The sequence below is a fragment of the Magallana gigas genome, chromosome 8 (genome assembly GCF_963853765.1).
Source record: "Magallana gigas chromosome 8, xbMagGiga1.1, whole genome shotgun sequence".
NCBI classification, from domain to species: domain Eukaryota; kingdom Metazoa; phylum Mollusca; class Bivalvia; order Ostreida; family Ostreidae; genus Magallana; species Magallana gigas.
Window position 1 is genome coordinate 42,312,828 of NC_088860.1, and position 18,654 is coordinate 42,331,481.

The 18,654-nt window shown below is 34.1% G+C and overlaps 1 protein-coding gene across 1 annotated transcript; it reads right to left on the reverse strand.

Moving 5' to 3' along the window:
- Positions 1-567: 567 nt before the first annotated feature.
- On the reverse strand, positions 568-11,300 carry LOC105347180 (uncharacterized). The gene is made up of 8 exons (XM_011456140.4): positions 11,141-11,300; positions 9,152-9,257; positions 8,688-8,813; positions 7,942-8,133; positions 4,023-4,179; positions 3,404-3,711; positions 3,073-3,313; positions 568-1,641 (listed from the first exon to the last, which is right to left on the reverse strand). The coding sequence occupies exons 1-8, from the start codon at positions 11,182-11,184 to the stop codon at positions 1,508-1,510; spliced, it is 1,308 nt and encodes a 435-aa protein (XP_011454442.3). The 5' UTR covers positions 11,185-11,300; the 3' UTR covers positions 568-1,507.
- Positions 11,301-18,654: the final 7,354 nt, after the last annotated feature.

The following is an 18,654-nucleotide window of genomic DNA, read 5'->3' on the forward strand; positions in this document are numbered from 1 at the left end:
TTTTTCATATTAGTGGATAAACGCAGTTTGAGCATAAAGGTATTTATTATTATCGAAATATCAAGAAAAAAGTGGTCGAAGCAAAAACTCGGGAGAGAGTTTACAAAGTATGCATAAAGACACACCAAAAGAGCCCGGCTTTCAGTACTTCAGTACTTTGATTCTAATAAGGAAAAATGCGTACAAAATATAAAACAATAATAAAAAAACCTGACATGCTCAGTGAAGCATATCTTATCAAAATAATTAAACTGTATATTTTTTCATGGTGCATTTAAAAAAACCCATAAATCTCTACATATTTGTTAGAAAATACGTTAAGTTTAAATCTAAAGAGATATTGTGCGAATAGTCCGCTTACAATCGAACTTGTCCGCGAACTTTTCTAACAACCCTCGTATGTAACATATGTAACTGGAATGAGACAGGGGGCGAATTTTATTATTTATTTCATTGTACAGATATAAAAATTAAAGATAAGAGAGTTTTATGCATACCTTTATTATAATATTCTACACACAATGTATTGCATTATATGTTTGTTGGGTTTTTCTCTGTAGAAACCTGTAGTAATTGTGCAGTTTAGAGAATAAAGAAATTGTCAATTGTCAATTGAAAATTTCATATTAAAATGAATCTTCTTTTTTAAACATTAGTTGAAGAGGAACAATGATTTAAACATATTCGTGTTTATTCTGATACGTATTTTTTAATGGATAATTAATACACTCATAATTTAAATATACACGCATCATTTCCAATGTGTTGTATATCAGCATATTTGTTCGATGGATAATTATATTTGTATCTATCTATTGATTCAATAAATATGTTTTTAATTCCCCAATCCCCTTATTCGGAATATTTCCGGTGTGTAAATCTTTCACTGAAACGGAAAGGTCAAAATCAATGAAAACTTTCATTTCGTAAAAAATGAACCAAGACACTCACTTCAATGACTTTATTACTTAAAAATTTAATCCTACCGTTTCAGAAATTTCTAGAAATGAATACACAATAAATATGATTGATAATTTTATTGACAATTCAAACCTTATGTATATACATATATTGTATAAATTTCCGATTTAACTATAAATATAATTCAATATTATTGTGTAAACTTTTTATAAAAGCTAAAATCTTCTAAAAAATATATACTTCTACAAAACATCATGTGTTATAAAAAGCAATAAGCTCAAAATGATTTTCAAAATATATTAAAAAAAATATAGAAAATTATCATTCTTAAGAATAACCACCCCTAAGACCATAAATTAAGAAAAGACTTCAATCTAAAATAACTTTGAATGTTAGATATATATTAATTTTAAATGACATTACGTCATTACATGGTTTCGTTAAATAAGACATATCAACCCAAAACTTAAATTTCTTTTAATTATTCAGAATGCTTCAAAAATTTACGGCAAATCTTTTGACTGAAGACTTTAGTCAATTTATGGTCTTGGGGTCAGATAACTTATTGATATTCATTTTTAGTTGATTAATTAACGGGGCAGCTTTTGGGTCTTCCAAAGGTGTCTTGATAGGTTGTGTTGAAGTACATCTTCGGATTGTCGTTAAGGTTCCGGTGCTCCGACGACTGGTGACATAGATTCGGTCGCTCGGCTTGAACGCCTGAAAAAAAAACAGTATACCCAACTTATCACTGTTGCTCATCTTCCGTTAGTTGGTTGATTGCATTGTAACAATCTATGAATGCCTGTCTTACATATACCTATATTGCTTCAAGAATGTTGATAAGTAGTATTAACTTTATTATGAAGGACGTCTATCCTTCAATACTCATTTAATCTTTACAAAGTATATACTATTCACTGGCGTCGGAAGCAAATTGAAAGTGGGGGGGGGGGCTAGACTAATCATCAAAAATATTGAGAAAAAAGTAATTCCCCAAATCATGGAAATCCTAATCCGTAGGGGGGGGGGGGGGGGGGGGGAGTAGACCTATACTTTCAAAAAAATAACTTATCCAAAATTTTTTTCTCTCCAAAATCAAAATCATGAAATTCCTAATCCGTGGGGGGGGGGGGGGGGGGGGGGGGGGGGGGGGGGCTAGTATGCTTCTGAATCCAACTTCTCAATCTTTCAAGGTAAATTAAGGAACAATAATCTTTCCTGCGAGAAAAAGTGGGGGAGCTGAACCCTCTATCATGCTATGTTTTTAATGGTTATGTATAACTTTGCAAAAAAAGTGGGGGGGCTAAGCCCCCCCCCCCCCCCCAAGCCCCCCCCCCGGTTCCGACGCCTATGCTATTAGTATTATAAATATTTATACCTTGATCTCAGATGGAGAGAAATAATATAGGCTATTTTTGCCTGCTGTTCAATCCAGATTCATTTACCGGTATATACTTATATGTATATTTTTGAATAAAATATTTCTTAAACTAATACTCATTGTTTTCATACAATACTATGTTTCGGTGTCTGCATTACGACCTTAACTAATGGTGCCACACCTCTTACCATTATCTTATATATCTGACCGGAAACAGAGCCTTGTGATATCGCCGGCCTTGTTATCACCTTTTAACGACATCGTTATAATATTAGTTCTGCCTAGTGCATTTAGTTCAAATTCTCGTAAAAGTACTATTACATGTATAATAGTCTGTCCCAAGATATTTATGCAGGACATTTTGACGATTTTTAAAAAATAAAAATACACAATCCTGTGAAAGAAGAGGAATTGAGATCAATGAAGGGGGACATTTCCAAGAGATCTTCATTGACACATCATAAATTATTTTTTACTCGGAAAAATTCACAGGAAAAAAAACCAAAAGGAGGTTTATAATGGGAATGTCACTCGGAACACCTCGCACAATTTTTCAACGTTATCATCCGGGTACGTTCATTTCTTTAACTATAGAAAATTACCGCAGACTTTTGAAAACCGGACAAGCTAGAGAGAAAGTTTCAAATGGGAAATCTTGAGATTTTTTCATACTATTGAATGAACATCATTTGAACGTAGATGAATATATACTAATTTAAGAAAATGTGCGGTATCAATATCTTGACCATAGATTGAATAGTAAGTACCTCTGAAGTGGAGCCGTTGAATGGACTGAAAGTCCATCTCGCCAGCGTTTGGAACATAGAGCTGCTTGATTTGAAAAGTTTTCGCGGGAAGGACGCCTTTCCACGCCACATAGTGGCCCTGGTATGTGGTACAAGACTGGTGATTTCCGTCCCCTCCCTCATGTTTGATTATGTCATTTCCGGGCTTGGGTTTTATCGGCATGGCTCTCTCCACGATGTGTTTGGGGTTCACAAAATCAGTCTAAAAGAAAGCCAAAGTGAAAAATACCGTAAAAACAGATAAGTAAAAAGGTAAATACCTTGAGTGTTTAGGAAAATCATAGATATTTACCATGTATGTGCTAGCATAGGGCATCCCTCCCTTGGGCCTCTTATATTTAGGCTTTATTGCCCAAGAAGGTTTTGCAAATGGCGCCACAGGCCACGCTTGGTAGGCCATGCTCTGGGTGGTTCTTCCATCAAACGGTCCCAGGTCGTAGTGGGTGCTGGAGGCGGGCGGTTTACAGATTGACTGACGGGCAGTAAGCGGGTGCTTCACGAAATCTGCCATGGCAGTGGTCATGCCGTTAAAAGGGGCCCTCTGGGGCTTCTGGCCCGGGATCACGATATGCGTGGAGGCTGACTTATTTCCAGTTGAATCTAATTTAACGATGAATAAAATCTTTTATATTAACATTGAATTACTGGGTAGCGTGTAATGTACAACAAATACACTTTTCTTCTTCTAAATCAGTATGACGTTTGCATTTTCAGATCAAGGAAGTGCTCTCAATTCACAAAATGAAGATTCCCTTTTACATAGAAAAGTACATGACTGTATAGAATAGTGCAACAAAACCCATTTGGTTGAACATAAAAATTATATAATCACAAGTACTAAATAGTATCTTCTTATGGTATAACATTGACAAGAAAACTATTGTGTTGATACTATTAACATTAGCACTGACCAGAAGTTGGTTGCGGTACTGTGACGTCAGCAGGAGCAGGCGCGGCAACTTCTGCAACAACGGGTGTCTGTTCGATGCACGGCTTCGATTCAGTTACCACTTCCGATTTGGGTGCTTCTTCTGCCGATTTAGAATCACCGTCTCCAGATGGCTTTTCCTGATAAGTAATATTGAAATATTATGTAACACTGACGTAATAAAAACATATACAGTTGTATTTATTATAAATGACTATTTTAGCATGAACAGTACAGCTCTGGATGTAATCAAGTTAAGAACAATAGAGTTTGGCTTGTACTTAGGCAATACATGTAATCAATATAAACTATGCATGCAATTCATTCTTTGCTAATAGATTGCATGCCATACAATCGAGTTATCTTTCTTTCATATAGATACACCTCTTATAAAGCTCCCTTGTTTAAAATAGGTTCGCGATGGCAATATTTCAATGTGGTAGTGTTGATTTTGCGTGTGTTTGTTTATTAAATCAAAAGATCAATATGTGTGTTTAAATAAAATAAAATATGTGTTCATGTTCATGTTGTTTTCATCAAATCATCATTTCATTCTATATTCATCTTCTTCTTTTGCATGTTACTATTAATAACTAAACGACCTGACCGACAATACCGTTGTATGTATAAATATCAACGCATTTGATTGGCCTAGCCACTTTGGCGGGTTGTGCATTTTATAAAAACCAGTTAACAGGTTCTGAGAGTGACCAGACCAGTTACGACTCAGGGCGTAGGCAGCGCATATTCTAGCCACTACGTACATATAAATAGTTTCATACAGAACGCACAGTAAGTAGTTTTTATCTCCTACTAATATTTCCTCTTTTGAATGAGTGAATGAATGAATAGTTTTATAGTCTGCCAGACGTATATATTAATTTAGTATTCTGATAATTTTACTTTATAAATAATGAAAACGTAATGTTGAAGTTTACTTGTAACGCTGTATTCTATCCTCTAATATTTCATGTACTTTTTAATTGAAATACGGCACTGTTCCAGGTATATGTGACAGCTACATTGCCCAGATATAGTTAGATTAGATTCAGCTCGATTCCATAAATCGGTACGATATCCTTAGATATGCACATTATTACATTTATATTATATGTAATTCTAGAGCACTATTTTATAGCCAATTATAGCAAGTAACTGAGTATATAGTTGCTGATATCCATTTTAAATTATTAAGTTCAATAACATAAACGTAATTATTTTATTACCAATGTTAGAGGTTGTGGGACTTTGTGTTTTACTTATATAACAAATACATGTTAGCGTGCAAATGAAATTATTGTTTGTCATATTGTATATTAATATTTATGTTGATTATTGTAGGGCTGATCCCATATATAACATAGTCCTGGGGTCAGGCAATAAAGTGAGATAACCCACAACCGGACTTGTTTTCCTTTATAAAACACCGGCTACATCAAGAGTCCGTTTGTTTGACTCAAGTTTGGTGCACAAGCATCTGACATTATTTATTTCTCTCGTAATTAAATTTATTTGTTTATAATTAGGTGTAGGATATACATGTTCTCATTACTCAAAAATAAATATTTACATTTACTTTCTTTCCCCCTATCAAATTGCATTGATTTATTTGAGTGATATTTACGCATAACAAAGAAGACCCAATCACTAAATCTGGTGCACATGAATACAGCCTTTCTCGAGTATTTCTCGAAGAACCTGACTGACTCTCCTCGCGACTTCAAGCCAGATCACGACCTGATATTATACTTACACTGATTAATATTTCTTGATGTTAATATATTTTAACAGTAAAATGAATTCAATTGATTAATTTCTTAGTATACCAAAAGTAAATTCATTAAATTACAGAATGAAAATAAAATTCTCATATAAGTTATCAAATCTCTGTGCACTATTTTTGTCAGCATGATTCGGCTGTTCCAGTGGCTCTTCCGTTAATTGCACATTGCCCGTTGAATAAGGCAGATATTTTTAAAAAATCATGTTTTCGGAAAGAGAATAAATGTTAAATATAAGCATTGAATCATTATTTTTTGAAAGATGTGGTCTCATAACTGCAACGGTGTGTGCAAACAAATTTTCATAACGCGCTAGCGCGCGTTATTCATTGTGTATGCACACACCGTTGCAGTTATGAGACCACATCGATCTTTCAAAAAATAATGATTCAATGCTTAAATAACATCAGAAAGTACTTCTTTTACATTGAACCAAAGTATTCACCCAATATTAGCATATGTTATTGCGTGGACCCTGAGGTCCACGCAGAAAATATATAAGCGAGGTTAAACCGGATGCTATGGGGAAAATTCAGCCTGCGCATGAGCTAGCCTGGTTCCTGTACGTAATGGGTAGCTCAGGGAACCAGGTTAGCACGCGTTTATCTGAATCGGGATCGGGATTCCACGCCATATGCACACATAAGTTCAAAGGCGCTGTAAATGTAAAGTTATCGGTAAACAGTACAGAAACAAAGAATTCCTTTGAAAGAAATCATCAGCGTGTGATATGAACTGTCAGTATTATGAAATAAGTTGATGTTATGCCGAAACTACAACAGGCATCAAATAGCATAATTTGCAATGTTTTGTTGTTTTCCGAATATACATGTAGCTTAACTTTACTTTTATAGTAGGCGAGGCTAGAGTACTTCCCGATTAAATTTTTTTAAGCATTTAAGTATGATTGAATAATTATGTGACTGTATATAATAGATGATTGAATAATTATGTCACTGTATAAAAGTTAAGATCCCAAGAAAAATGCATCAAAATATGAAATTAATTTACACAAAGCTGTCACTGCATAGCTAACAAAGTAGTGCGAAGCGTAATGTGTGCGCAAATAGTAGAACTCGCCGAATGCCTGATACTTTACATGCAATCTTCATTGATATAGATCATAATTATTTTAGAAGTATGAACCCTTTAAATTCTGAGATGAAAAGTCAGGGCTATACAAGGTTAAAATTTAGTGGTTAAAAGTAGGCGGCTAGAGTCGGTGGAATATCTGATAATCTTAAGGCTTTCACGTTTTCGTTGGAAACACATGCATATGGTCCACGTATTGCAGTCCTTTTTTAAAGGACAGCAACTTGTTAATAGTTTACTGAACTAAACACATTTCTTTGCCTTATCGTTAAGGTAACTTGTTTCCACTTAAATTTCAAGTAGTTAAACATTATGTAGCGATCTTGACCTCTGGTTGCGATCCAAACCGTAACCTTTGCTGGATATCACAAACACTTCCGGTTTGGTTGAATTTCGCCCGGAACTTTCGGATTGTTTTAGATTGCCGATAGCAATGAGGATACACTTATAAAAGAAATGAACAAAATACTCTTTATTCGGTCTGCTTAATGATCAAAACAATGTCGAAGAGGAATAAAATAGCAGACTTAGTGCGAGTTCCGGTGTACGATCTGTTGTAAAAACAATCCAGACACCGACGTCCCTACTCAATGCATGGTAATTGTGCCCATTTTTACTGTTTTACTTTTAAACTGTTACTTAAGAGACTAATATCCATCGCAAAATGTTATCATTTTTATTAAGCACGCGCATAAAAATAGTAATTTCTTGTTATGATGTTTCGTCACGGGTATTGATTTCAATCGGTATTGTCTTGTGCTATTGATAAACAGACCCATCGGTTACAAAATGTTGAAAAATTCACTCGTTATTTTCAAATTATTATATTTAACAATGTAACAATTGGAAGTTTGTTAAAAATTTAGGGGTACATTTTTTATTACGAATAAATAACTTCAGCTGCTTGTGATTTGATGCGGTGGCTCGCCACGAAAAATGTTCGCGAATTAGGAAAGCAAATCGCAAAAATCGCAAAAAATTCTCGCACGCCACAAACCATCGGTAAACAGAATATGTTCTAGAACTCACTGGCAGCACCAGCTTGAACTGGGTGAGAGGGGCCTCCCGGGGCTTGGATATGGCGGGTCGGCATTTCTTGGCCACCTCTTTGTCAATGACCTGGTAGGAGAGGCTGTAGATGGTCTGGTCCGACAGTCTGGCACTGGACGGGCGGTAACCCTGCAGCGGCTTGAAGCTGTCCATCTTGAAAGCATCCTTATCCTGAAAGATTTTTTATAATCTTTCCATGTTAGAGGAATATCAAATATTCGATGCTGTTTATTTCAATCTTTAGTAGACGACAAAATCCATTTGTAACCAATGTAAGTTTCAGGATAATTGCTATGCCTCTGTATGCAGGGCAAAAAAATACATGTATAAACTGGTAGGTGAGTCAAATAAAGCGGTATTTTATTTTTTACAAACGTCCTTCGCTTAACAATATAACAAGTAGAACTTCACCATACTATATTGAAGGGACCTACACTCGATTTGAGATTGATTTTAAAAAAGAAAGAAATAATTTATATATAAATTGATATGCGACTATTTGAATATTTCAAGTCAAGTTATAAGAGAGATACAGAGGTAATAATACATTGTTATGTAAACAAAGCTCGAGTCTTATATATGTTTACAAATGAATTCCCATTTCTTTGATTATATCACTCGTGTCCAGCAAGATAAACTGATTTATTGTGCTCATAAATAATTATATAATCAACAAAAGAAAGTAACACTTGATTGAACTTTTCCAAAATAAAAGATTTTCCGACCTCGTGGTAGACGAAGTCCTTTTTGTAGGTAGTTGTCATCAGACTGGAGGCCATTCCTGTCTCGATCTTTTTGGACGTGGGCCTGACGCAATCACGTGGTTTCTGGAATGGGTACTTCCTGTACGCCTGTCAAAACAAATCACATAGTTTCGAAAAAACGAAAATAAACAAAACTGTACACGTACATTTTTTTTTTATCTTAAAGAATCTTAAGATATTTATAGTGTTCATTTGGAGTGCAATGCTCCTTCATTACAATAACAATGTAAAGTATTGCTTTATTAAAACTGTAAATTCTGAAACTGCTTTTGTATCATTAGTGCTCGATTTCTTTGTATGATGATCTATATTGTTCATGATTAATGATAACACGTTTTCATTCGGGACAATGTCCTGAGTTTGTATGTATGGTTCGAACCTAAAATTCTCACAACACACCCACTGCGCAGGCGTGGACTACTTACGGCCTGGTATTCGGACATGCCCTCGGTCTTTCTCATCTGAAAGAGCCGCCTCGCCATGGCGTTTGTGGGGTTGTACTTGGGGGGTCCGGGCTCTGGTTTTACAATACTAGGAGGAAAAATCATGTCACGTTGTTGACCATTTTTACTATATATCTATCAAATCATTATTTTATAACAATATAAAATCTAAATCACGACCGTTTGATATCAGGCCAGGGTGGCTATAATACATACGTTTCAAAGTTATCCATGAATGTGTTTATAAATATCGGGATAGAAGGCAAATATCTAATGAAAACGTTTTTAATAAACGATCGAAGAACTAGTTCTTCTTGCATGAAGTTTTGTCATGATAAATGTACAGATGAAATGGGTACTTTTTGTGCTCCTTGATTCGGTTTCAGAAAAAAATAAGTACAAAGAGTGTAACAGTCCTCAAAACCAAATCTACTGCTGTAATCTTTTTTATAATTAAACGATATTGACATTATTAATGATTGGACTGTGACCTAACATTATAGTAATGTATTCTGGCTCCATCGTCACCAAAATTTTCAAATCCCTCAACTCATTCCTCAACTCAAATCCTTTAAAGAAACGTGCATAAATTTGAGGTCAAACCTCAGATTTGAGGCTGAGTATTGACTTGAGGAAAATTGGTGACGGTGGGGCCAGCCTATTTAAGACCACCCTCTTTACAGGTTACTTAGTAAGAGTTGACAATGGTAACTTGAGGCGATGTAAAAAAAAAAAAAAAAAAAAGGGGGGGGGGACTATATTAATATCAAATAAATGATGAGATGGAGTTGATTAGGGAAACAAGATCACAAGACGTTTAGTAAAAATGACAAAATGTATTAAGTAACATCACTAGATTACGCAATGGTAAAGACATATCACTGTCATAATAAAATCCTCAATTCAAAAGCTAATCCAGAGGAAAAGCGATAGACGGCTGCTGCGTAGCAAATGGAGAAAAATTGTAAGATGCATTTCTTACAATCTAAACATAACACAATGTGCAAACAAAGAAATAACGGTAGGGATTATTGTATAGATCTGCATGTAAATTCTTGACTGAAAATGCAACCTTATAGTCTGTCCCAAAATATTTATGCTGCACATTTGGACAATTTAAAAAAAAAAATACACATACCTGTGAAAGAAGTGCAATTGTAATAGTTGAAAGGGATAATTTCCAAGATAATTTCATTGACACATTTGCAACTGTCACTCAGAAAAATTCACAGGAACGAAAACAGATTCCTTACGGAGATTTATAGTGGGGAATGTTTACATATTTTCTCCATTCGGAATACACTCGGAATACATCGCGCAATTTTTCAACGTTATCATCCGGGCTTGCTGCAATACAAAATCTCCGTAGACATCACATTTTTTAGCATTGTATTGAAACCTGATAAGCTAACAGGGGCGTTTCGACTGAGAAATCTTGGAAATTTTTTTATACTTTTGAATGAACATCGTTTGAACCCCTGAGGTGTTTATAAATATCAAGCAATTAAGCAAAATGTGAATCCAAGATATCTTGGGACAGACTTTAATTTGTTTTTTTTTATACTGTCAAAGTAAAATACATTTTTATTTAATTGATGATTCTTGATATATGATGCTGGGAAATATCATTCTTACCTTGATACATAAAGATAAAACATTAATGTTAATTAATTGTCAATGACATGCATTTTATAGAAATTATGAGTGCAAAAAGGTTACATAATACAACTTGATTAGGCAAACATGTCGTAAATATGTATTAAACTTCTTTTGACTTGAACATTTAAACATGAATTGAAAAAAGAAACAATTCGGCCGGTTAATTATCTATATGATAGATATCGCACCATTTAAACATTGTAATCAATAACAACATGCAAAGTTTGTTTTTATAATGAATATACTCACATTGTAAAATATGGAGAGATACACTGTATTCGTTTTATGCAGAAACGCTTATATCTGACTTACCGTTTCTTTCCTGCAATAACTGTTTCTTCAAGAGGGGCTGTCATCACGCGAAAAATTGATAAACAGACTTTACTAAAACGGACGCGTTGTGCCACCTTTGTCGGCCATCTATGTTGTTACAATATAACCAAGACGACGTCACGTTATCTTGATTGTGACGTTGAATGTATGTAACGTCATAATGGATGAGATTTTTTGTCGCGCGTGTACGGGCTGACTTCTCGACAGACATGTATAATAATGCAAGTTTTGCTCGGGAACTTTTTTGAAGTTTCATGACAAATTCATGGAAATGCAAAGAGATTACTTGTTTGAACAATACCTGATAATTAAGACATTTTACATTGTCATCCATTAGATTTTCAGAAAAATGGTGTTTTGTTTTGACTAACAAACGCTTAGAACCTTTTCTAAGAGCAAAAGTTCTCAGCAATCATACCAAATGAACTTTTTATGGTGTTTCCAATGAAAAGTGTGTTATTTTCATTCTAGCTGCAATAATGTAGCCCTCTCCGATTTTTTCTCCCCCCCCCCCCAAAAAAAAAAAAATCGGGAGAGGGCTACATTATTGCAGCTATTTTCATTCTTGTAAGTAACAACTGCTCTCGAATTAAGTGGCATAAATATTTATGCACCGATATAATACAGGAAACCGTACCTTCTTTGAAATACATCAATTTATTAACATACGAAGGTATAATACATGTATTATGAAAATGATATGTTTTATTAATGTAGCTGGGGTAAATAAATGAAATCGTTGATCAGATGTTTATAATTATAAACAAACATATTAAGATATATTCGTATTCATTTCTTGATTAAACCGATATGTTATTTTTAAAAAAGTCAAAGCCATTAAGGTATCCGATGTACAATTGAGCCAGAGAGCTCGGGATTTTCCGGGATGAGCTCGGTAGATTACGGAGCTTGAAATAAATTTTCAAAAAGTCGCACTATTTTTGATCTGACATAATAAACGATAAATAATAAACAATTGATGCATAAACTAAAGCAATATTTTTTTTTTCTTAATTTTAAAGTCAATTTGTTTTATTTTGCCGTTTACATAAAAGAGGCGCGTCACCATCCAATGAAATCAAATACTCGAAATTTGATTGACAGGTTCAGCCAGATAGCCGATGTTCGATGCATGTTATGTGTGGTATTTGTACACAATCTTATCGTGTAAAAATGCATGCTTATTACAACATCACAGCGTCATTTATGGTTGATTCATATTTTGTTATAACTGTGAAAAGCATGTTGATGTATTGTACATTCCACAATTGTACCGATACGGAAACATCGTAGTCAGACTTTATCGTCAGTCTCCATTTTAAAACTGACTTAATTTTTTTGTTAAAAAGGATACAATTTTGAGTAAAAGATAATACAATATATATTGTTTTCTACGAGTTTGGAATGAATTGGTTTGGAATGAATTCTAATAAAACATTTCACACGGTTCTTGCACGCTTTACACACCTGATGTGACCTGCAATTAACGACTTCGTTGTATTAGTAACAATATTTTTTGTGCAAACATTTTGCTGAATGAAAAAAAACTGAACAGTTTAGATTTTTAATTCTAAAATTACAAGTTCTAAATGGTAAAGGTATAGAAAACAGGAAAATTACCAGCTAACTGGAATATGCGTTGGATTATGAATGCGACGGCTGACGTGGGGGGGGGGGGGGGGAGGGGGTAAAAATCGCGTGAGTCGTCATGGTCATTATAAAAAAAAATTCGAGAAAATAAAAAAAGATATTGATAAAGGTAATCAATTTATTTAAAAACTTTATTTTTATTAAAATAAGTTGGCAATTTTTATTTGATAAATATTATTAATGATTACACATGTTTTCGTCAAAGAAAAGTAGTATTTTACCATGCGTGATTTGCAGAGCTAGAGTTACTTCCCCATAGTGATTTGGCGGGAAAAACATCTATTTTTAGAAACTACATATCCTTACCTATCAAACGAGTACATTGAATATATACCTTACCAGGCATCATTTTTGGTCAATTGTACATCGGATACCTTAAAGCAGTCGGAACCAGTATCTAATAGTATTATTTGAATGATATAAAATCCAGCGATTTTGAAAAAGAGTAAAAAATGTACCGTTTATGCACATACATGTGATATGAAATGCGAGAGAAGAAAATTGTTTGGAATCCCGATGAAAAAATAAATCAATGATTAGAAATTTCATTATTTGACTCTTGTTAACTTAATTTACGGAAAATAACAAGGAGATGTTTTAACACAATAATTACAATAAACGTGTACAAGCATTTTAACCACGAAATCCGTATGCATAGTACTTATTAAAAATAGTTAGTAGCAAATACGCCCTTGTACAAATGTTAGGTCCGCAACACTCTGTATGTTTAATGAAATTAGTTATACAAAAAATTGAACAGATTGAATAGGGCCATACGATTAACAAACAATTAACAATTCAAGTTATGCACAGTCACAATATCTACGAAATCAATGATTAAAACGACCTACTCAGTATTTTTCGACGAAATACGTGACTTGTGCACTGCAACATTTACTCTATAAATTAGGATTTTTTTCTTCACGTTATTGCAAGAGCGCCGCGGAAAAAATAACGTCATACAACGGCAAATGACGTAAAGCTGCTACAACTCACAATCAATGTAAGGGGGAAAAAAGTCTTAACATTTGTTATGTTCTTACAAGTACATACATATCATTGCATGGTCTCTCTGTTGCGTGCATCGCAAATGGGGGTTATCTTTGCCAGGTGCGGATCTAAATGAGGTGTTATTGTCAGTATCATATCTACGTGGTATCTATATTTCACAAAGGATGAAGTAAAGGTAAACATTCCCTAGTGTTAAAATTTCACTTTGGGGTTTGTGCATTATTATTATTATCCAAATCCTCGAGTATGTGTATGTCTGCTTACATTCTTTGAGGACAAGGTACATGTCTCAAAATTCCGTATTTAGTATATTATTACTTTATTTAATCCTAAAAAAATTATGTAAGTTTTAAAAAAACCGAAATCTTCTTTTTGTAGAAATTGTAGAAAGTGCAGCAACTGGATACTTTAATATCTGAGTAAATTTTTTATGCTCTAACGATGTAATTTTTTTTTCCAATTACAATGATTATATATATGTTGCTTGTAACATGTCCGACCCTAATGTGGGGACAGACATAATAAATGTACATGTGTCATGTACGAATGTAGGACACACGTAGTTGTTTTATCAATAAAAAGGCGTTAATGCAGTGTCTACTCTGCTACTGAGAGTCTTCTACATTCAAGGTCATTAACAACCGATATTACAATCTCATACACCGTGCCTTTACATGTATACAGCAATGAAGATTAGAGTTTACATTGCTAAAACAAGAATAAGATAAATTAATTTTTTAATATTTCCTTAGTTTATTTGGTCTTGGTCCAAAAAAAAAAATTCCACAGAGAGAGAGAGAGAGAGAGAGAGAGAGAGAGAGAGAGAGAGAGAGAGAGAGATTTGATCATCCATCGAAGTTGAATGCGCAGATAAAAAGGTGTAACATCGATACAACAATGAGAGTGCGCTTGTTTTTAATAGCGGTAGGGTTTTTTTTTAAAATAAATATTTTTTTCACAATCTCTCGACATTTCAAAATACAATTGATGGCATAATTGAATAGCTGTACATGTATTGATAATATTAAAACACCTGTTTCAAAATAATAGTTCTACTTATTATAAAATCATGAAAAAAGAACATAATGCAAGCAGGCTTGTTGAAAAGAGGGAAAATTAAGGTATTTCAAGAAACATTTATTCGACTCATATTCAATGATCTAATATACATGTATATTCAATATATTGTATCATTTCTTATTTATTTAGGGTAAAATTTCTTTGTTCTACTTATGTTTGGCTTATATATAGGAAGTAAATCGCACGAGCTTTTTGACCCCATGTGACCTTTCAGTTGGCCGTCAATATATCATCTTGACTTGATATCTATAGAAAATAAGTCCACAGACAATCATAGAACTTACGTAGACTGGTTAATTAATACGAGTTTTATTAATTTCATAAAGATTATATTATCGTAAAAAACACTTTCTACACTGAATATAAAAATGAAATACAATTTAGTAAGTTTAAAATAATTTTATCGTAAAATGATTTAAAACTCTCCACATTGAATATAAAAATAAAATATAATTTTGTAAGTAGATGAATTCATCAATTCAATTCAGATATTAATTACGCCCTCAAAGAGATATAATTATTTTCTCAATAACCATCTACTGTTAATTAAGTTATAACTATGACTAGTACTGTAACCAACTTTTATTCGCGTGCGATAAATTTTCGCGAGGTTAGCCAGACCCTTGTCGTCGCGAATATTTCTCGCCGCGAACAATCCTTTGTCTATAGTTTTTTTTTTATAACAATACAGGTTTGGATATGGCTTGGTCGCGAACATAAATCATCGCAAACTAGTTTGTCGACAGTTTATTGCGAAATAAAGTCGCTGCGAATAAAAACTAGTTTACAGTATATGGCCATAGAGACCCGTATTCAATTAGCAGTGAGATGAAGGTCAGTTAACACAAATGCCATGTCATTGTTAGTAACACGGGTGCGCACATAGAGTTTTAATATTTCCTTTAAAACCTTGGAGGATTAGTGTTGTAAACAGGGATGATAAAACGCACCTACAGCAGGTGTTCGGTACATCTTATGAGAGAGCATTTTAAACCATTGGCGTGTGGATCGTCCATACTGGGAGGAAATACATGCGATTCCTCGCGTTCTTCATGGCGACTTACACATGCATGATGCAAATAATACATATCTATAGAAAGACATTTGTGACTGCTTCTCTCCCTTTTATCATTAATTAGGTCATGTGGGTGAAATTCAATTTTTCATCCATTGATGCTAAAAAACAAACCCCGATATCGCCCTTTTTTCATTTCCCCAAATCAACTCATAGAATTAATTACAATATAAAAGAGTGGGAGGAAACAATACAGAAATGATGCAATCATAAGGTACCCTTGTTCACAAAATTTCAATTTTCCTATACCTGACCCCCTCCCCCTTCCAAATAAATAAAATAAACAAATACACAAACAAAAAACAAAACCAAAAAAAAATGTTCTCCAGGTGGATTCCTGGAATCTGACGTGGATTTTCCGTACGGGAACTACGGCCGTGTTAGGATACACCACCGGAAGATCTGCTCGGATGACTCAAGTCCTGATGGTGTGACATCAGAGGCGCTTTGTGGGACAAAGGGGTTAAAGGTCGGGGTGATCGGAAAGTGAGTACTGTGCGTATACTAATTATGGAGAGATGAATACAAATATACATTGAAAAATACTTTTGAGTTGTTGATTAAAACAAGAATGTTTATTTAATGTTTTGATTTTTGATATAATGTTATTGACATTTATCTAAAAATATCTTAGTTTGATTGATAATGATGCTGATGCATATTTTAACATTTTGGGCAGGAAAAAAAAGTACCTTTTAGATTCCTTTTAAATTACAACTTTATTCTTTCCTTTTTGTTTTGATGATATACTTATCTTCTTTCAGAGACAGACTGCATACGCCTAGTCTCAGTACACTGGACATCACGTGCTCAGCTCCCGATGTTCAGCACTGCAACGCATCCGGGCACCAAAGTCCCTGCTCCCACGTGGTTTACCTTTACTGTGACGGCGCGTGTAAGTTCAAACTGGCCCCGGGACCATAAAACTTAGACGAGCTCACTTTTGATCTCAGTCTCACTTTTCCACCATACATTCCTTTTGTAAAAGTGAAACTGAGATCAAAAGTGAACTCATCTAAGTTTTATGGCCTGGTTTATTCTGTTGTCGTTGTTGTTTTTATTGTTGTTGTTTCTGTTATAAATAATTGTTGTTGCTGCTGTTATTGTTATTCTATCGTTTTTGTTATTCAATGTTGTCATCATTAAGGTTTTTGTAAGAGATGTTGTTTTAATATATGCCTAGTTCTAATTTTATCAAGTCCATTTATAATTACGAGAACTTTTGAGAGGAAACAAATATGAAGGTTGTATTGCGGATGTTAAATCGTTATCAAATGCAAAAGAGCAACAGGCACGTAGCATCAGGGGGGCCAAGGGGGAGGGGGGGGGAGGCTGGCACCCCACTTTTTCACGCAGCAACTAAATTTTGAAAATTTACATATAAAAAATTGAATTATCATGAAGTTGCCCACCCCCCCCCCCCCCCACCTTATTTTTTTTTTTGCTTGTCAAGAATTTTTGGGTGAGTCTGCCACCCCCCCCCACTTTCAAAAAAACGATGCTACGTGCCTGAACAAGGTATGTTAAAGACTTGATACGCTCCTGTCTATGGCCTACATATGATGGATACATGTCAGTGTTTTTGGAGTCGCTGTAAAAATTTGTTCACCCTGAACTGATCATTATTTTATCAAGATGCTGAAATACTCTGTAATAAGTTTCCTTAACACAAGTATTCTTTTCTTCGCTTAAAATTGTACAGAGAGATTCTATCTAAAAAAAAAAGAATCACTGCCTTCAAAATATATTGTGCCTTTTGCTTGTATAGCTTCAAAGCTTATTCATTTTGTTTTAGTCACATACAATTTCGATCGAATTAATATTTGTTACACTGCTTTGTAGATAAATTAGAGCTAACTTGTATATACCAAGTTATGTAATGTTTTGTTTGCTTTCGAAGTAGCAGTTATATGTATAGCGGTTCAGCTTAATAAACAACAGTTATAAGCAAAAATAAAATATTGGCAATGGACCTGCTTATTATTCACCGTGCCTTAGCGCCAGCTGGTTTAGAGTAGGAAAAATCTTGTTGAAATTTTAAATTACGTTCACTTTAATTCTTAATTTTTGAACACACATACTTTTTAAAATTTTATGATTATAGATATTTCTACTCATGCGCAAGACAATATAAACCACGTGACCAGAATAGCAAATTTAAGTAAGAAAATTCAACTTGATGATTTTCTTTTATATTCGGAAATACACGCAGAAAACATCCATCCCCTGCATATTGTGTAATTGCATGTTCTTTTTTATATTTGTACATTTCTCATTATCCTAAAGTAATTTTGTATTCATCATTTTCATGTTATAATTAATTTGCTAAAACTCGAATCAATTTGGAATTAATTCATTTGCTAAAACTGGAACTCAAAGCTAAAAGTTAATTCAATGCATTCAATTAAACTCTGCAAATCAGTTTGTTAAATGGACAGTGGAAAAGATCACACTCACTTTAAGCTGCAATCGTAAGAAACTTTTCCTTGCCTAATAACTCTGTTTTACATGAACCACAGTGCCTCTTTGTCAATGTATAACATTTATATTTGAATATTTCACATTACTTTTATTACAGACAAGACATCTCATTCCCCGGAATCCCACTCGACACCGACCCACAGTGTGAGTCACGTGACCAAAACTACACATCTGAGTAAGAAAATTTGAAATCATA